This window comes from Theropithecus gelada, chromosome 7b, assembly GCF_003255815.1.
Source record: "Theropithecus gelada isolate Dixy chromosome 7b, Tgel_1.0, whole genome shotgun sequence".
Lineage (NCBI taxonomy): Eukaryota > Metazoa > Chordata > Mammalia > Primates > Cercopithecidae > Theropithecus > Theropithecus gelada.
This window is the reverse complement of record NC_037675.1, coordinates 71,777,727-71,795,033: the sequence shown is the minus strand read 5'-3', so window position 1 is coordinate 71,795,033 and position 17,307 is coordinate 71,777,727. Positions and strand designations below refer to the sequence as shown.

The window sequence follows — 17,307 nt, the reverse complement described above, 5'->3', positions numbered from 1 at the left end:
CCAAAAAAAAAAAAAAAAAAAAAAAAAAGAATTGCAGGAAGGGGCCGGGCGCGGTAGCTCACGCCTGTAATCCCAGCACTTTGGGAGGCCGAGGCGGGCGGATCATGAGGTCAGGAGATTGAGACCATCCTGGCTAACGCGGTAAAACCCCTTCTCTGCTAAAAATACCAAAAATTAGGCATAGTAGCGGGCACCTGTAGTCCCAGCTACTCCGGAGGCTGAGGCAGGAGAATGGTGTGAACCCAGGAGGTGGAGCTTGCAGTGAGCGGAGATCGTGCCACTGCACTGCAGCCTGGGCGACAGAGCGATACTCCGTCTGAAAAAAAAAAAAAAAAAAAGAATTGCAGGAAGGAACTCAAAACAGATATTTGTACACCAATGTTCATAGCAGCCAAAATGTGGAAACAGCACAAACATCCACTGACAGATGAATGGGTAAATAAACTGTGGTATGTAAATGCTTCTGAAATGTGCTACAATGTGAATGAACCTTGAAGACATTATGCTGAGCAAAATAAACCAGACACAGAATAACAAATATTGTGTGATTCTGCTTATATGGGATAACTAGAATACACAAATTAATATAGACAGAAAGTATAACAGATGTTTTCAGGGGTTGGGAGAGGGGAGAATAAGGAGCTCTTTTGTAGTGGGTATAGAGTTTTTATTTGAAGAAGTTCCAGATATAGGTGGTGGTGATGATTGTACAACATTGTGAAGGTACTTAATGCCACTGAATTATGCATTTAAAAATGGGTAAAATGTTAAATTTTATGTTGTTTATTTTACCATGATATAGATAAAGACAGACAGGGGGGTTGTGTATCCAATGGAGTTTGATTGATGTCTGGGAGAAAATTAGTGAGATTGATCTTGGGAAAGAAAAGGGAAAATAGAGTGTTTGTTAATCTAGTCTTCATAACTCAACAAATGGCTATAATCTTTGGTGTTAATGAACTATTTTGTTTCATTTTAATTATGTCCAGAATTGTTATTTCTAGAATAACAGGTTAACACTGGTCATTTACTTTATAACTTTTAGATTTTGTAGATAAGAATCTGAATGAAATGAAGGGCTTTTCCTTTTCTGGTCTGAAGGTAAATAATAGGAACCTTGACAACAGTTACAGAACTCTATAGTGGTGAATTCTTCCTCTATAATATATTACCCTTGGGGACCGTTCTACAACCATTATCCCAGCATTGCTTATTCAGAGCCAACCGGAGACCAGTTAGCTCCTAAGATAGCCAGCAATGCTTAGAACATTTTTTTTTTCTTAAAGCAGTTTATGTTTTCTGCAAAGATGTATTGTAGCAAAATGGCTAAAAATTCATGCTTTGGAATCACACAGCCTGACTTAAGTCTTGGCTTTGCAAAGAGCTGTGTGACGTTTTTGTAAAGTTGCTTAATCTGTCCGTGCCTCACCTTTTAAATTCTTTGAAAAAATGAGTACTTGTGTTTGTCAAGAAGATTAAATGAGATAATGTATATAAAGTACATAGCATATTATTTGGTACATAATAAGGTCTAGGTAAACATTAGCTGTTGCATCTGCCATTGCTCTTTTAGACAGATTCAGGGTCCAGACCTATAGTCAGGGGTTCAAAAGAAGGTATTTCTTGTTTAACTTTCCAAGGCTCTTCTATTAGGTACACTTTCTTTCTCTCTTAATCCTATAGTGGTGTCATTCTTATGCTACCTTTACTATTTTGCATTTAGACTGCTCATCTAAATTAGACACCCAGCAACCCATTTTAATCTTGGCATATTTTAAAATGTGTTGGCACATTATAACCAGAGCTCACTAAGCTCTTCATTCATTCACTTAAAAAGTTGAATCCCAGTCTTTTTACTTCCTCCTTTTCCCCTCAACTCCTTTTGGACCTTAAATGCCTAAGAGCTGAATTAATTATACCCTTTAGCTCCAAAATACACTGTTATCATCAGTATGTTCCTCTCAGGTTCTTTTTTTACCCTTCATACCTAAACCCTATCCTGTATCTTTCTCCTCATACTCTAATGTGTCTTTATATTTCTTTAAATATGCATGCATATTTGTAAATAGGTAATATTTGTGTATATGTTTTTATTTATAGGGAGGTGTTGTGCTATGAATATTAACATTACATTTTAAAACTCCATGTTTCTTATATTTATTTTTTACATTTTTATATTTTTACAAGCCTGGTTACCTTGTAAATAGCTGTAATAGGTTTCTGTCTCATGGGTGGTCAGACTTTTCCTGTGAGTTAATGAAAAACTAAGAATATATTATTAAGGATCTTTTTTTTCCCTTTGGTTTCAAATCTTTTTTTTTTTTTTAATTTTACTTTAAGTTCCGTGATACGTGTGCAGAACGTGCAGATTTGTTACATAGGTATACATGTGCCATGGTGGTTTCCTGCACTATCAACCCATTATCTAGGTTTTAAGCTCTGCATGCATTAGGTATTTGTCCTAATGCTCTCCCTCACCTTAACCCCAACCCCCACGACAGGCCCTGGTGTGTGATGTTTCCCTCCCTGTGTCCATGTGTTCTCATTCTTCTGCTCCCACTTATGAGTGAGAACATGCAGTGTTTGGTTTTCTGTTTCTGTGTTAGTTTGCTGAGGATGATGGTTGCCAGCTTCATTTGTATCCCTGCAAAGGACATGAACTCATTCTTTTTTATGGCTGCATAGCATTCCATGATGTATGTGCCAATTTCCTTTATCCAGTCTATCATTGATGGGCATTTGGGTTGGTTCCAAGTCTTTGTTATTGTAAACAGTGCTGCAGTAAACATACGTGTGCCTGTGTGTTTATAGTAGAATGATTTATAATCCTTTGGGTATATACCCAGTAATGGGATGGCTGGGTCAAATGGTATTTCTGCTTCTAGATCCTTGAGGAATCTCCACACTGTCTTCCATAATGGTTGAACTAATTTACACTCCCACCAACAGTGTAAAAGCGTTCCCATTTGTCCACATCCTCACCAGCATCCGTTGTTTCCAGACTTTTTAATGATCGCCATTCCAATTGGCATGAGATGGCATCTCTTTTGATTTGCATTTCTCTAATGACCAGTGATGATGAGCTTTTCTTCATATGTTTGTTGGCCACATAAATGTCTTCTTTTGAGAAGTGTCTGTTCATATCCTTTGCCCACTTTTTGATGGGGTTGTTTTTTCGTTGTAGATTCTGGATATTAGCCCTTTGTCAGATGGATAGATTGCAAAAATGTTCTCCCATTCTGTAGGTTGCCTGTTCACTCTGATGGTAGTTTCTTTTGCTGAGCAGAAGCTCTTTAATTTAATTGATCCCATTTGTCAATTTTGGCTTTTATGGCAATTGCTTTTGGGATAGGTGGTCACCCTACTTGTGCAAGATTTTTCTGGGACATAGCCAATAATTAGCAAGATACATACTGAATAGCCTTTCCCTTTCTGGTGGTTTCCAACTGGCATCTGTTTCAATTGGTTGGTCCATATGCTGGATGATTGCCGAAGATTTTAGGCATCACACTTGCTCTTAAGGGGGATTTCTAGGTCACATGTCATAGACATACTTAATAAGTTTGAGTTCCTGTTTATAGATGGGTGGAATTTTAAAATGTCTTCCCATTTTTTTGGAGATTCTGCATTTGTACTGTATATTTATTCATCCTTTCTTTGTCAGACTATCTAGTTTGGAGCTTTAGCAGCCATTAATTTATGGACAACTACTCCTAGCGCCTTATCCCAATAGAGCAACTACTATGTAGTTTATGAAGAATTTTTTTCATATTTTATGTTATTGGCCCCTAACACTTACCCATTGAGGTAGAGAGGGCAGAATTTATAACTCTCATTTTATAGAAAAGGAAGCTGAGGATCAGAGGTAAACTGACTTGCTTCAGTCCACATATCTAGTAAGTTATAAACTTAGAATCAAGTCTTCTGACTTTGATTTGCTTCTACAATATCTAAAAGGGACAGGGAAAAGGATAAATTTTGGTTTGTGGTTAAAATAGGAACTGTCCAGGTTAGCTTTATATCTTCCTCAGAACATAACATAATGCCTAACACATAGTGAATGATGATTTGCTTCTGCAGTATCTTAAAGGGACAGGAAAAAAGAGAAACTCCAGTTTGTGATCAAAGCAGGGAGTGTGCAGTTTTACTTTATGTCTTCCTCAATTGATAACACAACATCTGACACATGAGATTCAATCAGTAATTTTTACTGAGCAAGTGAACTGGGGATTATGTAGGTATCTGTATGGCCTAAGTTCAGTTGGTCATGCCACTCCTCAATGCTGTGGTAACTCTTTTATTGCAGCAGTGCTTTGGGTTATAGATAAACCCAGTTCTGTAAATATTCTGGCTGAACAAAGGGCTTCAGGTCAGTCCAGGAGTTCTCATGTTAAATAGTTTGGTTCATTTACAACAGAAGTAGCGACGGGTTAAAAATGTACCTATATAATATGACTTCGATGGGGCGTGTAGTAGAGCCTCTTGTTTGTTTATGGTAAATCTCAGTAAAATTTCTTCTACTCTTCCTTTTCTTATGCAGTTAACTTTGAATAACCAGTAGCAAAGTCCTTTCTCTTGCTAACTACTATATTGCATTCAGCTGCTTAACATTTGTTTCCTGTTCCCAAGATCACCAGAGGCACCTGTAGTGTTTGATGAGGATGTTGGATTTCATAGATTTTCTCTACACAGTTTGTTCTAGCTTGGGAGAGGTAGGTTGGCCTTGACCCACTTGTTCAAAGCTGTCACAGTTTTTAAGTCGTTTCAAAACCTTCGATAATCTTGTTCCATCTACTTTTCCACTTTATCTCAAATTTCTGTACCTTCTCCAATACTTCCCACCTCTATGATACAAATTGAGAGTGCTGTGCTCCAAGAAAATCATTTAGTAAGTTAAGCTACTATTTTTAATACCCAGCCCTTCAAGGAAGTTAAAATAGCATCTTCCAGAAGTAGCACTTTCTTATTTAATTTATTTAGAGAAACAGGGTCTTGCTGTGTTGCCCAGCCAGGTCACAAACTCCAGAAGTAGCACTTTCTATGATGTATCTTTTTATTATTTTAGAGAATAAATTCTTTTTATTCTGTAGCTGCAGAGATTTTATGCACAACGTATGCTTTTTATTTATTTAATTTTATTTTTGACGTGAGGTCTCACTCTGTCACCCTGGCTGGAGTGCAGTGACACAATCTTGGCTCACTGCAATCTCTGCCTCCCAGGCTCAAGCAATCCTCCCACCTCAGCCTCCTAAGGTTGGTCATGTGCCACCACACCTGTCTAATTTTTTGTATTTTTGGTAGAGATGGGGTTTCACCACGTTGCCCAGGCTGGTCTCAAATTCCTGAGCTCAAGTGATCCACCCACCTTGGCCTTCCAAAGTGCTGGGATTATAGGTGTGAGCCACCGTGCCTGGCTAAGGTATGCTTTTTAAATTAAATGTTTCCTGTTGTGTCTTTATTTGGTCATGTTTTTCTTTAAATCACAAATTCATTTGCTAGTGCTTATGTCAATACTGTGAGCTTCAGGTGTGAGCTTTTCTCCCACCAATGGGAAGAACTTTCAGAAAGCCCACATATGTCTCTTTTTATTTTTGTTCTTGAGACGGAATCTTGCTCTGTTGCCCAGGCTGGAGTGCAGTGGTGCGATCTCTGCTCACTGCAAGCTCCGCCTCCCAGGTTCATGCCATTCTCCTGCCTCAGCCTCCCGAGTGGCTGGGACTACAGGCACCTGCCACCATGCCCAGCTAATTTTTTGTATTTTTAGTAGAGACAGGGTTTCACCGTGTTAGCCAGGATGGTCTCGTTGCGATCCGCTTTCCTCAGCTGGGATTACAGACGTGAGCCACCGCCCCGCCCCCTCCCCGCCCCGCATATGTCTCTTTAAGTATCTTTTCTATTGTGACCAGTGTAGGCTGGTGATTATGGTTATTCCTTCCAATTGCACCACCAGATTTTTGGTTCTTGTTTCCAAACTATCTCCTTTCTCTTACACTATGGCCCTGAATTCTACCAGTAGCTGACATTAAGAACCCTAGGGAAGTTCCTTTTGCCTTTTTTTTTTAAGCATAGGTAAAATCCCTTCATAACAGTGGTTTCTGTACAGTGAAATCCTTTCTAGCACTTAGTTGTTGGTCCATGGAAATAGCACTTTGATACTCCAGTTTTCTTTCCTTCTCTTTTTTCTTTTTTTAAATATTTTATTTTACTGTGGTAGGAACACTTAACGTGAGATCTACTCCGAACAGATTTTTCAGTGTACAATATAGTATTATCTATAGGCCAATGTTGTACAGCAGATCTCTAGAACTTGATTCATCTTGCATAACTAAAATTATATGTGTTTAAAATAGTCAAACTCATAAAAACAAATATTAGAATGGTGGTTTCCAAGGACTTAGGGAAGAGGAACTGGGGAGTTGCTAATCAATGAGTAGTCAGTTTTTTCTACAGTGAATAAAACTTGTCAATTACTATACCCAAATATAGATTGAGTAGCCCAAATCCACAAATCTGAAGTCTGAAATGCTTCCAACTCCAAAACTTTTTTTTTTTTTTTTTGAGATGGAGTCTTGCTCTATCACCCATGCTGGAGTGCAGTGGCGCGATGTCGCCTCACTGCACCAACTCCAAAACTTTTTAAGGGCCAACATGATGTTCAAAGGAAATGCTCATTGAAGCATTTCAGATTTCAGATTTTTGGATTAGGGATGTTCACCTGGTAAGTTTAATTCAAATGTTCCAAAATCCCCCAGATTCAAAATTCAAAACACATTTGGTCCTAAGCATTTTGGATAAGGGATACTCAACCTATATATGGTTGTACTTGAAGTAGCAAAGGAAGGGAGGGTAAATTTGGTGATTTAGTCCTACCATGAAACAGCAGTTACCTTTCTGGTTCTGAGGTTTCTCTGCCAATACCTACACCACTGCCTCCACCAACCAAAATAGAAAAAAAAAAAAAAATGAAACTCTCAAGAGATTTTTCCAAAGCACTATCATACATAAATTCTCCAGAAGCTTGGGAGAAGGAAAGTGTGGAAGGGAAGGTATGGTTAGGAATCTCACACTAAATTAGGAACAGTTCATTTGATAATTGGTAAAAATGCATAGCTTCTTCTCATGAACACAACTAACCCTGCTGTGGTAATATCAGGAATGTCAGGAATTAGGTCCTCTGAATACCATCAACAGGATCAAAATTAAATGTGAGTAGAAGAACTTACATGTAGGCTGGGCATGGTAGCTCACACCTGTAATCCTAGAACTTTGGGAGGCCAAGGCAGTAGTGATTGCTTGAGGCCAGGAGTTCATAACCAGCCTAGGAAACTGAGTTATGAACTCCCGAGTAGCTGGGATTACAGGCGCCCGCCACTATGCCCCCTAGCAAGACTGTCTCAAAAAAAAAAAGAAAAAGAAAAAAAAGAAAGAACTTAGAGTATCACCATTACTCTCTAAGTTCTATATATATCTTTCTTTATATATTCAACAAAACAGATGAATCACTGTGTTTATATTTTCAGTTGTGCCTCATTTGAGTGAGCAACTCAATACTCTTGATACTGCTGACCTTGTTCATGACCATTCACCAGCTCCATCACAGCCTGACTCACCAGCGTCTCCTCTCCATCATCCTTTCCTCCCCAGTAGGCTTTTCCTCCCTTTCTCTTCATCTTCTCTAATCCCTTTCTTTCTTCTTCACCCCCATCTTTTTACTTCTCCATGATTTTCTCAGGGCTGGGCTTCAACATCGTCGGTGGGACAGATCAGCAGTATGTCTCCAACGACAGTGGCATCTACGTCAGCCGCATCAAAGAAAATGGGGCTGCGGCCCTGGATGGGCGGCTCCAGGAGGGTGATAAGATCCTTTCGGTGAGAATGGGCTTCGGCCTCCTTCACTGTCCTTTGATCCCTAAGCCCTAGGTCCTACCCCTATCCCTTTCCTTGGAAAGATTTGGGTCTGGAAATATACAGATTGTAGAGCTGAATGGGAACAACTCTGATCAGTCATTCTTTCCAACCCTATCATTGAGCATGGAGGGCAATATTATGCTCACCTGATAAATGAGAATGTGAAGCCCAGAATGTGAAGTTACTTGTTCAAAAAGCACGAGGCAGGAAGCAGCGAGGGACTCATATGGGGAAAAGAGATATAAAATCCACAAATTTTGTCTTTCATCCATCATCGCCTCCTTTTGTTGATTAAAACACTAATGTGTATCTTCCTTTGGGGGAATGTCAGCCCTTATAATTGGATTTAACTTCAAAAAACAGAAAGAAGGAAGGTTGGAATTAAGTGTCCTTTTCAGACTCAGAGCCCTTTTTCACCCATTATTAACATGAAAATTTGGAATGCAGTTGATTTGGGTATCTGCCCACTGTGTTCCCATTTCATCCTGCTAATGTCTCTACCAAGACCTACTACATGGAAATTATTAATCTTATTCTTTTCTAGAATTTCCTCAAGGGGAGTGACAAGATCCTTTTTTTTTTTTTTGAGATGGAGTCTCGCTCTGTCACCCAGGCTGGAGTGCAGTGTCATGATCTTGGCTCACTGCAACCTTTGCCTCCCGGGTTCAAGTGATTCTCCTACCTCAGCCTCCTGAGTAGCTGGGACTACAGGTGCCTGCCACTATGCCCAGTTAATTTTTTGCATTTTTAGTAGAGATGGGGTTTCACCATGTTGGCCAGGCTGGTCTCGAACTCCTGACCTCATGATTCGCCCTTCTCGGCCTCCCAAAGTGCTGGGATTAGAGGCGTGAGCCACCGGGCCTGGCCTAAGATCTTTTTTTAACATGTTGAATCATAGCGCAATGTTTAATAATGTTTAAGAAATGAACAAGTTAAGAAATTCAGGCAAACCTAAAAAGGCTAGCTGATAAATACGGGCCCACAGACCTCAGGTCTTAAAATAAGTTAGAACAAGCCTACAGTCAAAACTATTAAAATGCAAAATATAACTCTGGCCCTATTGTTCATTTCTCCACATTACCATAGGTCACAGTAATCCTATGATACTATCAGTTGCTGGGGGATAAGGAGGTGTAGATTGGAGATAATTATTCTGTAGAATTTCTTTTTTTATTAACTTTCAGGACTAGTGAAAAATGGCCAACTTATTACTCATATGGAAACAGTACAGATGATTGGTATAAAGAATGGAAAAATGCTGAGGGTGTGAGATATTATCTAGAATATTCTTGGGAGAGCTGGCTTCAAAGGGCTAGACTTAAATAAAAGGAAATTGAAATAGGATAGGGCTTCTCATAGGAGAAGCTCCTAAGCAGAAGCTCCTGTCTTCTCCAGATGGGCCATAAGCCCACGGTCTGAAGAGGAGAAAGCTATTCCCTGTTTTCTTTTAGAACTGAATAGGGCAGGATGGCCAGGTTGGGAAAAGATTGAAATAAATGAATGAAGTATAGACAGGAGAAGTCTTGATTGACAGAATTAAGTATTAGGCTCAGAGACATGATTTTGAACCCACCTCTATAATAAGTTAGCTTCATCCCTTAAATTTTTTTTGCTATATAGTTTCATTTGAATTTCACTTCCCTTTTCATGCAGTTCAGGTGATTAGTGATTACAGGTCATACGTGTGAAATCTCTTGCTCTTCTTAGTTGCCAGCTTACTAACACTTCTCTGCCATGCAGCCCATTTGGTAGTAGTACCTGAAGGCAGAGATGCAAAGGAAAAGAGAAAGAACATCCATCTTCTCTTCATTTGGCATCTGAGTATTTGAGTGATCAGGCTCAGCAGTATGGATCTGAATGCCTCTTCAGGAAGACCGTGACTGCACTTAGTCCCCAAAAAAGAAAGAAAATTAGAACAAGTAGCTATTAGAGCCACCTAAATTAGCTCAAGAATGTCTAAGCATGTGTCCTCGCTGATCTATAATATAAATATAGTATCAAGCACCACAGTATTTCAGTCCTTCTCATTGACTGTTTTGCCTCTCTTCCATCCGTTAAGCTTCTCCTAGACCCTATTTATTAATCTGTGAGATGGAGACAGTGATAATATACTGTCTTCTCAAAAGGATAGTGAAAAGTTTAAAAGCAGATTATTTCCTTTAGCTCCCAGGGAAAGACATTCATCCAATATGAATCAACTTGGCAGTGGTACTGTAAGGAAATGCTGAGAGTGGGTTGTTAAAATAAAGGTGTAGCATGTAGTTAGAATCTATGCAGCTTAATATTTTGACACATAAATTACATTATCCTCAGAACACTGGAATCTGGGCTCTGTGGATGAAGAATAGGAGTTAAGAAGAGAAAGAAGAGAGCTATATTATTTTAAAAGCTTTGGTTAAAGGTAGATTATTGCAAAATGAGAATGGTGAGAACTATTTGAGCACTAAATGTCAGGTAACATGCTGAGAACTTGAAATTTATTTTGTTTAATATTATAGTAACCCTATGAGGTGGGCATGATTATTGTGCCCAAGCCATTTGCCCAAAGTCACACAACTAGTAAGCAGCAAGGGACTCAAACTTTGTTTGAGTCTGAATTTGTAGCCTTTGTTTTTAACCACTATGTTATACTGCCTCCTAAAAGGTAAATGAGGAGCTAGGGTTAGTTATCCTAAAGACAAAGTTACATGGTGAATTAACAGTAGATTGCATGTATGGTTTTATATAAAAACTGAAATTAGGCCAGGTACAGTGGCTCATGCCTGTAATCCCAGCACTTTGGGAGGCCAACGGGGGTGGATCACTTGAGGCCAGGAGTTCGAGACCTGCCTGGCCAACATGGCAAAACCCCGTCTCTACTAAAAATATATATAAATACGAAAAATTAGCTGGGCATGGTGGCATATACCTTGGTGCATGCGCCTGTAGTCCCCCAGCTACTCAGGAGGCTGAGGCACGAGAATCGCTTGAACCTGGGAGGCGGAGGTTGCAGTGAGCTGAGATCATGCCAGTGCACTCCAACCTGGGCGACAGAGTGAGACTGTATCTCAAAATAAATAAAATAAAATAAAATAGATAAAAACTGAAATTCATCTTTCTATAAATGGTAGAATCAGAAATAAGGAAATAAACCTCAATGTAAAAAAAAAGTATTAGATACAAGCCGAAATGAGGAACCTTATGTGGACCATTTCCTTACAGAGAAAATAAATTATTGAAAGGCCTCTCAAGTTTTAAAAAAGTGTTGGGGCTGCTGATAAATGATGGAAGATAAATGTCAATGAAGAGAAAAGTAGATGTCTAAATTTATAGCAAAGAGGATTTTGCTTTACCAAAATATAAGAAATATAAAGATGTATACAAGATATTAAATATTACAAAGATATGTTACAAGGAATGATATGTTTATGTTCTGGCCATTTAAGGAAAAGGCATGCAAAAGAAGAGAGGGGAAAAGCCAGGGGAAGGAGAGGCAGAGATAGAAGACATATAGGGGGTGTATTCATCTGTTTTCACACTGCTATAAAGATACTACGTGAGACTGGGTAATTTATAAAGAAAAGAGGTTTAATTGACTCACAGTTCCACTTGGCTGGGAGGCCTCAGGAAACTTAAAATCATGTTTTTAAGGTGAAGGAGAAGCAAGTACCTTCTTCACAAGGTGGCAGGAGAGAGAGAGAAGGGGGATGTGCCAGACACTTATCGAACAACCAGATCTAATGAGAATTCACTATCACCAGAACAGCATGAAGGAAACGACCCCCATGATCGAGTCACCTCCCACCAGGTCCCTCCCTTGACAAGTGAGAATTACAAGAGTTTGCTTCAAAATTCTTCTTTCTAGATCCCATTCCTTAAGAAATACTACGAAACCGCCTATTGCATCACTTACCCGTGACATCCTATGCCTCTCTGTCCTTAAGTGAACCTCGAAGCCAGAACCGTGAAATTTACTTAAGTATTCATTTATTATTGGCTTTGAAGTTCTCTGTAAAAATGATGCTAAATTATGTATTAGTCTATATTCCCATTTAGTTTTTATGTACTTTCCTATTCTCACATGGGTTATTTTTCTATGTTGTAAAATATGCCCCATTTTTCCCCTAGTAATGTTTGCTAGATAAGCTAAAAATGTATCTCTTCCTTAGCACGTATCTATTATAGATAGCCGATAGAAGTAATATTATGTGACATGTAAATTTCCTGGAGTTATTATTAGCTATTAATTTGATCTTTTCATTCTCCCCAAGTAATTCCCACATATTATCTTGTTTTCAAGTTCTAAAATTAAATAACTGCATGATTTATCATGTAGTTTCCTCTTTCTCATCAAAAGTGAAATTTCATTTTTTATGATCACTGTAGATGATTTAAACTTAAAGAAAGAAAAATAAATTTTCTTAAATAATGATGGTAAATGATTTTAAGGCCATGTTGCATCTGACAACCATGAAATAAAAATGGCTATTACCAATGGAAGAACAGACATGAGGTCGAGATGAAAGCTGGAAATTCCTCACCCATAGTTCATTTTGTGTGTGTATGCTGGTGAGAATGGTTTATTATTAGAATAGGTTGCAATAATAAACCAATGTGGAACCTGGGATAATTTTATTTTTATTTTTAGAAAAGTAAACTAAGTTTCTCATTCCTTGTGTGTCTGTCTAAATGAAGGGAGGTGAAGAATAGTCATTCCTCAGTGAACATGACATTTTTATTAAGCTAAGGGTGACATATCTGGTCATACTACACAGTTGAATGTTCCATTTTAACACGGAACAAACCCCTTATGTAACACAATGGCACAGATTGACCATTAGCCAGCTTCATTTCATATTCTGTGTAAGTACAGTTTTTAATTTGGTAAATGAAAGAGTTGGTTAGTCATCAACATTTATCAACTATTGTACTTAATGGCCTTCAGAGCACTGTGCCAAGTGCTATGGAAAGTTACAAAGAAAATGAAACACTGGTCTCTGCCCTTACCTTAGAATATCAGTGAGAAAGACCCAGCAGAAACCCCCATCCAATCAGCTGCAGAGATGTTGAAATATACAGCAGCATTCTTTAAATAAAGTGCCTCCAGGGAAGGGTCTTTGCCTTATCATCTCTTTATCTCCAGCACCTAGTCCTGTACCTGGCCCAAAGTAAGCATCTAATAAGTTAATTCCGTGAGTTAACCCCTCCATTATAACACACTGATTTTTTTGGATTGGATCTAAATAATCTATTTTTATGGTGTCTTCAAAAATTGATGAAAAAAGAGACCAAAAAATCTTAGTAAAAAATTACAGGATCTTAGTAAAAAATTACAATATCCAGAGTATGTTCTTACATCTATTGCTTATTAAATTGAGCCCATTCTTTCTGTATGTCTCTACATTTGCAAGTCAGAGATCTTGTTTCAGATTATCCTGAGGCAATTCAAAATTCTTAATCAAAGAAAACTAATTTTAACTCAGCTGATTTCATAAGGCAGGAAACAGGAAACACATTTTAACATGCTAACAACCAGAGTTAAAGTAAAAAAATTTTGTTTCCTCATCAGTTAACTAGAACAACACCATGCTCATTCTCTGAACCTTCAGAGTCAGCAAAATTTTCTAGCACATTGCAAATCTGCTATATCTTAGGTTCAATAAACCTTACTATGTCATGAGTTAAGGAAGCTGAAGTAGCAAGTTAATTCTGGGATTACTCAGCTGAGTAGCTCCTGGTACTAAAAGTGAGGTTCAAGGACCAGCAGTCTGGCCATCACCTGGGAGCTTGTGAGAAATGCAGAATCTCAGGGCCCTTCCCAGACCTACAGAATAAAACTCTGCATTAAGAGATCCCCTGGTGAACCTGTGCATAGTAAAGTTTGAGAACCACTGCTGTAGGCAAGTGTTTTTCAAACCTTTTAAATTATGACCCATAACAGGAATAACATACATCTCCTATTCATCAACTAAGTGTGTGTGTATGTGTGTGTGTGTATTTGAAGCAAAAGTTTAACACAATACTTTTCTATATGTGATGAATTTTGATATTTTGTTTTCTTCTAATTTCACTTTTTAAAAATTAACTGTTTTTTTGTTTTGTTTTGTTTTTGAGACAGAGTCTCCCTCTGTTGCCCAGGCTAGAATGCAGTGGCGCAATCTCAGCTCACTGCAAGCTCCTCCTCCTGGGTTCCCGCCATTCTCCTGCCTCAGCCTCCCGAGTAGCTGGACTACAGGTGCCCGCCACCACGCCCGGCTAATTTTGTATTTTTAGTAGAGAGGGGGTTTCACCGTGTTAGCCAAGATGGTCTTGATCTCCTGACCTCGTGATCTGCCCACCTTGGCCTCCCAAAGTGCTGGGATTACAGGCGTGAGCCACCGTGCCCAGCCAAACAACTGGTCTTGACCCACTGGATTGATTTCACAATATTTGAAAAATTACGACTCCAGTGAATGTAAAAGTACTAATGAAATCTGTAGACGCAAGGGATATGTAGAAAGGGGTGTATTAAATAGGAGAAGTAGTCCGGAAGTGGAGACCAGTCAAAAGACTGTTTCAGGCAGATTAGGTAAGAACTAACTCAGACTTGAGAATCACCTTGAAGGCATGTTAAAGTGCAGCTAGGAAGAGGCCTAAACATTTGCATTTTTAACAGGTTCCCAGGTGATGCTAAGGCTGCTGGTCATGGGACCACACTTTGAGAACCATTGGTCTATGTTAGTAAGGATGGTAGTAAAAGGAGTGAATTCCACAGACATTTAAGGGTAAAATCTACAGAATTTGGTGGTTAGTCACTGAGCAGCTGGAATCTAAAAATGCTTAGAGGATGTCAGTATTGGAGAGCAAATTCAATTTTAGAATAGAAATGACATTGTCAAGGGAGAAAGTCATAGTCATGACATGTTTTAGGACTGGTTTACCTTGGGTAAAGGATGAGAAATGGTTCTTTAAAAAAGAATTATCTTTGCATTTCTAAAAGGTCTCTTATTTGGGGTTTTAAAGTAGTCATTAGAATAACGTTTCTTAAATTAGAATACCTTTAGGCTTAACTAGGAGAGTTGAAAGGCGTAATTGGCTTAACTGGCCTATGCCCTTTATAACATCTTCTTTTGCCTGATATACCAATGTCTTTCTTCCCTGTTAGCAGAAGGAGACTCAGATGAGGGGCAGGATTACACACTGAATCACTGGCAGGTAAAGCTACTATTAGAATCCAGGCCTTGCAGCTTTATGTATTACTGAGATTATGTCAGTCAGGCTTTGTGTATTTATGGCTTTTTCAGGGTGCACTCTGCAGCCAGACTTCAGGAAAGCACGTGCTATTTATTATGCTCAAGTGTACAAAGTTCTCTTACATATTGTAGAGTTATAATGATCAGCTGAGATAGATCTTGAAGTTACAATAGAATATAAAGTGGTATCAGGCAGAGTTCAATTTGGACTTTAAGAGAGTTACATAGTATTCAAAGTATAGTTGCATAGGTTTCAGAGTTAGAGTATTCAAAGAAGTAAATCAGTCAGATCTAGTGAAGTTATCTAGAAAGGCCTTGTCAATGAAGTGGCACCTAACTAATTTTTTTTTAAATTTTAATGCTACTTCAGTATATACAAATGAACAGTATGTTTTTATTCAACTCTAACTTTTTTCCTTTTTTTTTTTTTTTTTTTGAGACAGAGTCTTGCTCTGTCGCCCAGGCTGGAGTGCAGTGGCAAAATCTCAGCTCACTGCAACCTCTGCCTCCCTGGTTCAAGTGATTCTTCTGCCTCAGCCTCCCAAGTAGCTGGGACTACAGGTGTGTGCCACCATGCCTGGCTTATTTTTGTATTTTTAGTAGAGGCGAGGTTTCACCATATTGGTCAGGCTGGTTTCGAACTTCTGACCTCGTGATTTGCCCGCCTTGGCCTCCCAAAGTGTTGGAATTACAGGTGTGAGCCACCATACCCGTCCTCAACTCTAACATTTAAAAAATGTCTAACATTAAATACAAACTAAATGGCAAAACCAATAAAAATTTAATTTACAACATATATGTGATAGGCAGTAATATGTTGCTAAAATAAAATCCTTGCCATGTAAATTAATATAGGTTAGTGTTTTAAAGTGAAGGCTTTTGGGCCAGCCTGCTTGAGTTTGAATCCTTGGCTTTGCTGCTTTCATTGTGTTTGCTCATAGATAAATTGATAGCCTCTCTATACTTCAGTTTTATCACTTATAAAATAGGAGTTCCTAACTTACAGTGCCATTGTGAAGACTGAATGAGTTAATACATGTAAGATGAACAGACAGCTCCAGACATGGTTATGTTCAATAATTCTCTGCAATTATTACTGACTACTATGGCAAAGATTATTTTAAGCCCAGTATTTCTACCATTTAATGTGGTGACCCAATTATGTCATTTGCATTTATACTACTATGAAACCTTGGCTCTGATATTGAGCTGTGACATCATTTGGCATTCATTGACATGACTGCATCATTAACTTACTTGTCTGCCTCTAAAGAAAATACTTATTTCTTTATAATGAGAAATACAGCTATCACATGGGCTAGATTACTTAAGTGAGCATTCTCATGACGGTCAGCAATCTCACACCTATTCTGTCTCCCAGGAGATAACTAGAAAATTGAGTCATTGAGAATTCATTGTGATAGTTATAGAAATTCTGAAGTTCTTTCCCTACAGCATAGCTACCAAGAAAACCAAGGCATAACATGAAATTAAAGACCCTCAACTAGAAAACTGTATTCATTTCTACACTGTAGGTAGCAGGACTGATCCTTTTTAAAGATCAATCTTGGAAGATAAATAGAATTTTTCAAAAGGGAAAGGCATCTAGGTGGTAGATACAGTTTGAGCACAGGTATAAAGATAAAACATATGTTTTATGTCCCAGTCAGTGAGTTATGTGACTTAGCCAGAGTATGGGATATAGTAAAAGAAATAGAGATTAACCTGAGAAGATAGGTTAGAGCCATTTCCCAGAAGACTCTCCATATCAGCATAAGAAACGAGGTATGTATTCTTTCCTTGCTCCCCAATTTTGTTTTTGTTTTTTGAGCAGTAAAGTGGTACTAACAGAATTGTACTTTGGGAAGATTAATCTGGAGACCTAGTATTTGAATCGGTTCGAACCTAGAGAAAAGTAAATCAGAGAGAAGTGATCACAGTAGTTCAACCAAGAGTATTTTAAACCAAGAGTCTTCTAAATTGATTGAAGTTTCTTTTGCCAAGGTTAAGGACACGTCTAGGAGACAGGTATGTACCTTTCTCCAAAGATGATTTTGAGGGCTTTAATGTTTAAAGGGGAAAAGTAGGCTGAAGAGCAAAGAGGGAAGGTGTGGTAATCCACATGTTGCCAGAGGAAAGGAGCAAGCAAGGGAATAGTCAATTATGTATTTTCTTTTGCTTAGTAAGT

The 17,307-nt window shown here is 38.5% G+C and overlaps 1 protein-coding gene across 2 annotated transcripts in view; it reads left to right on the top strand.

Annotated features, from left to right (window-relative positions):
- The window catches only part of LOC112628528 (synaptojanin-2-binding protein), a 52,079-nt gene that overhangs the window by 21,476 nt on the left and 13,296 nt on the right, over positions 1-17,307 (top strand). For both annotated transcript variants that reach the window (XM_025391418.1, XM_025391417.1), the window contains exon 2: positions 7,733-7,869. In XM_025391418.1, the coding sequence (XP_025247203.1) occupies positions 7,733-7,869 (137 nt within the window). The remainder of the gene's footprint in view (positions 1-7,732; positions 7,870-17,307) is intronic.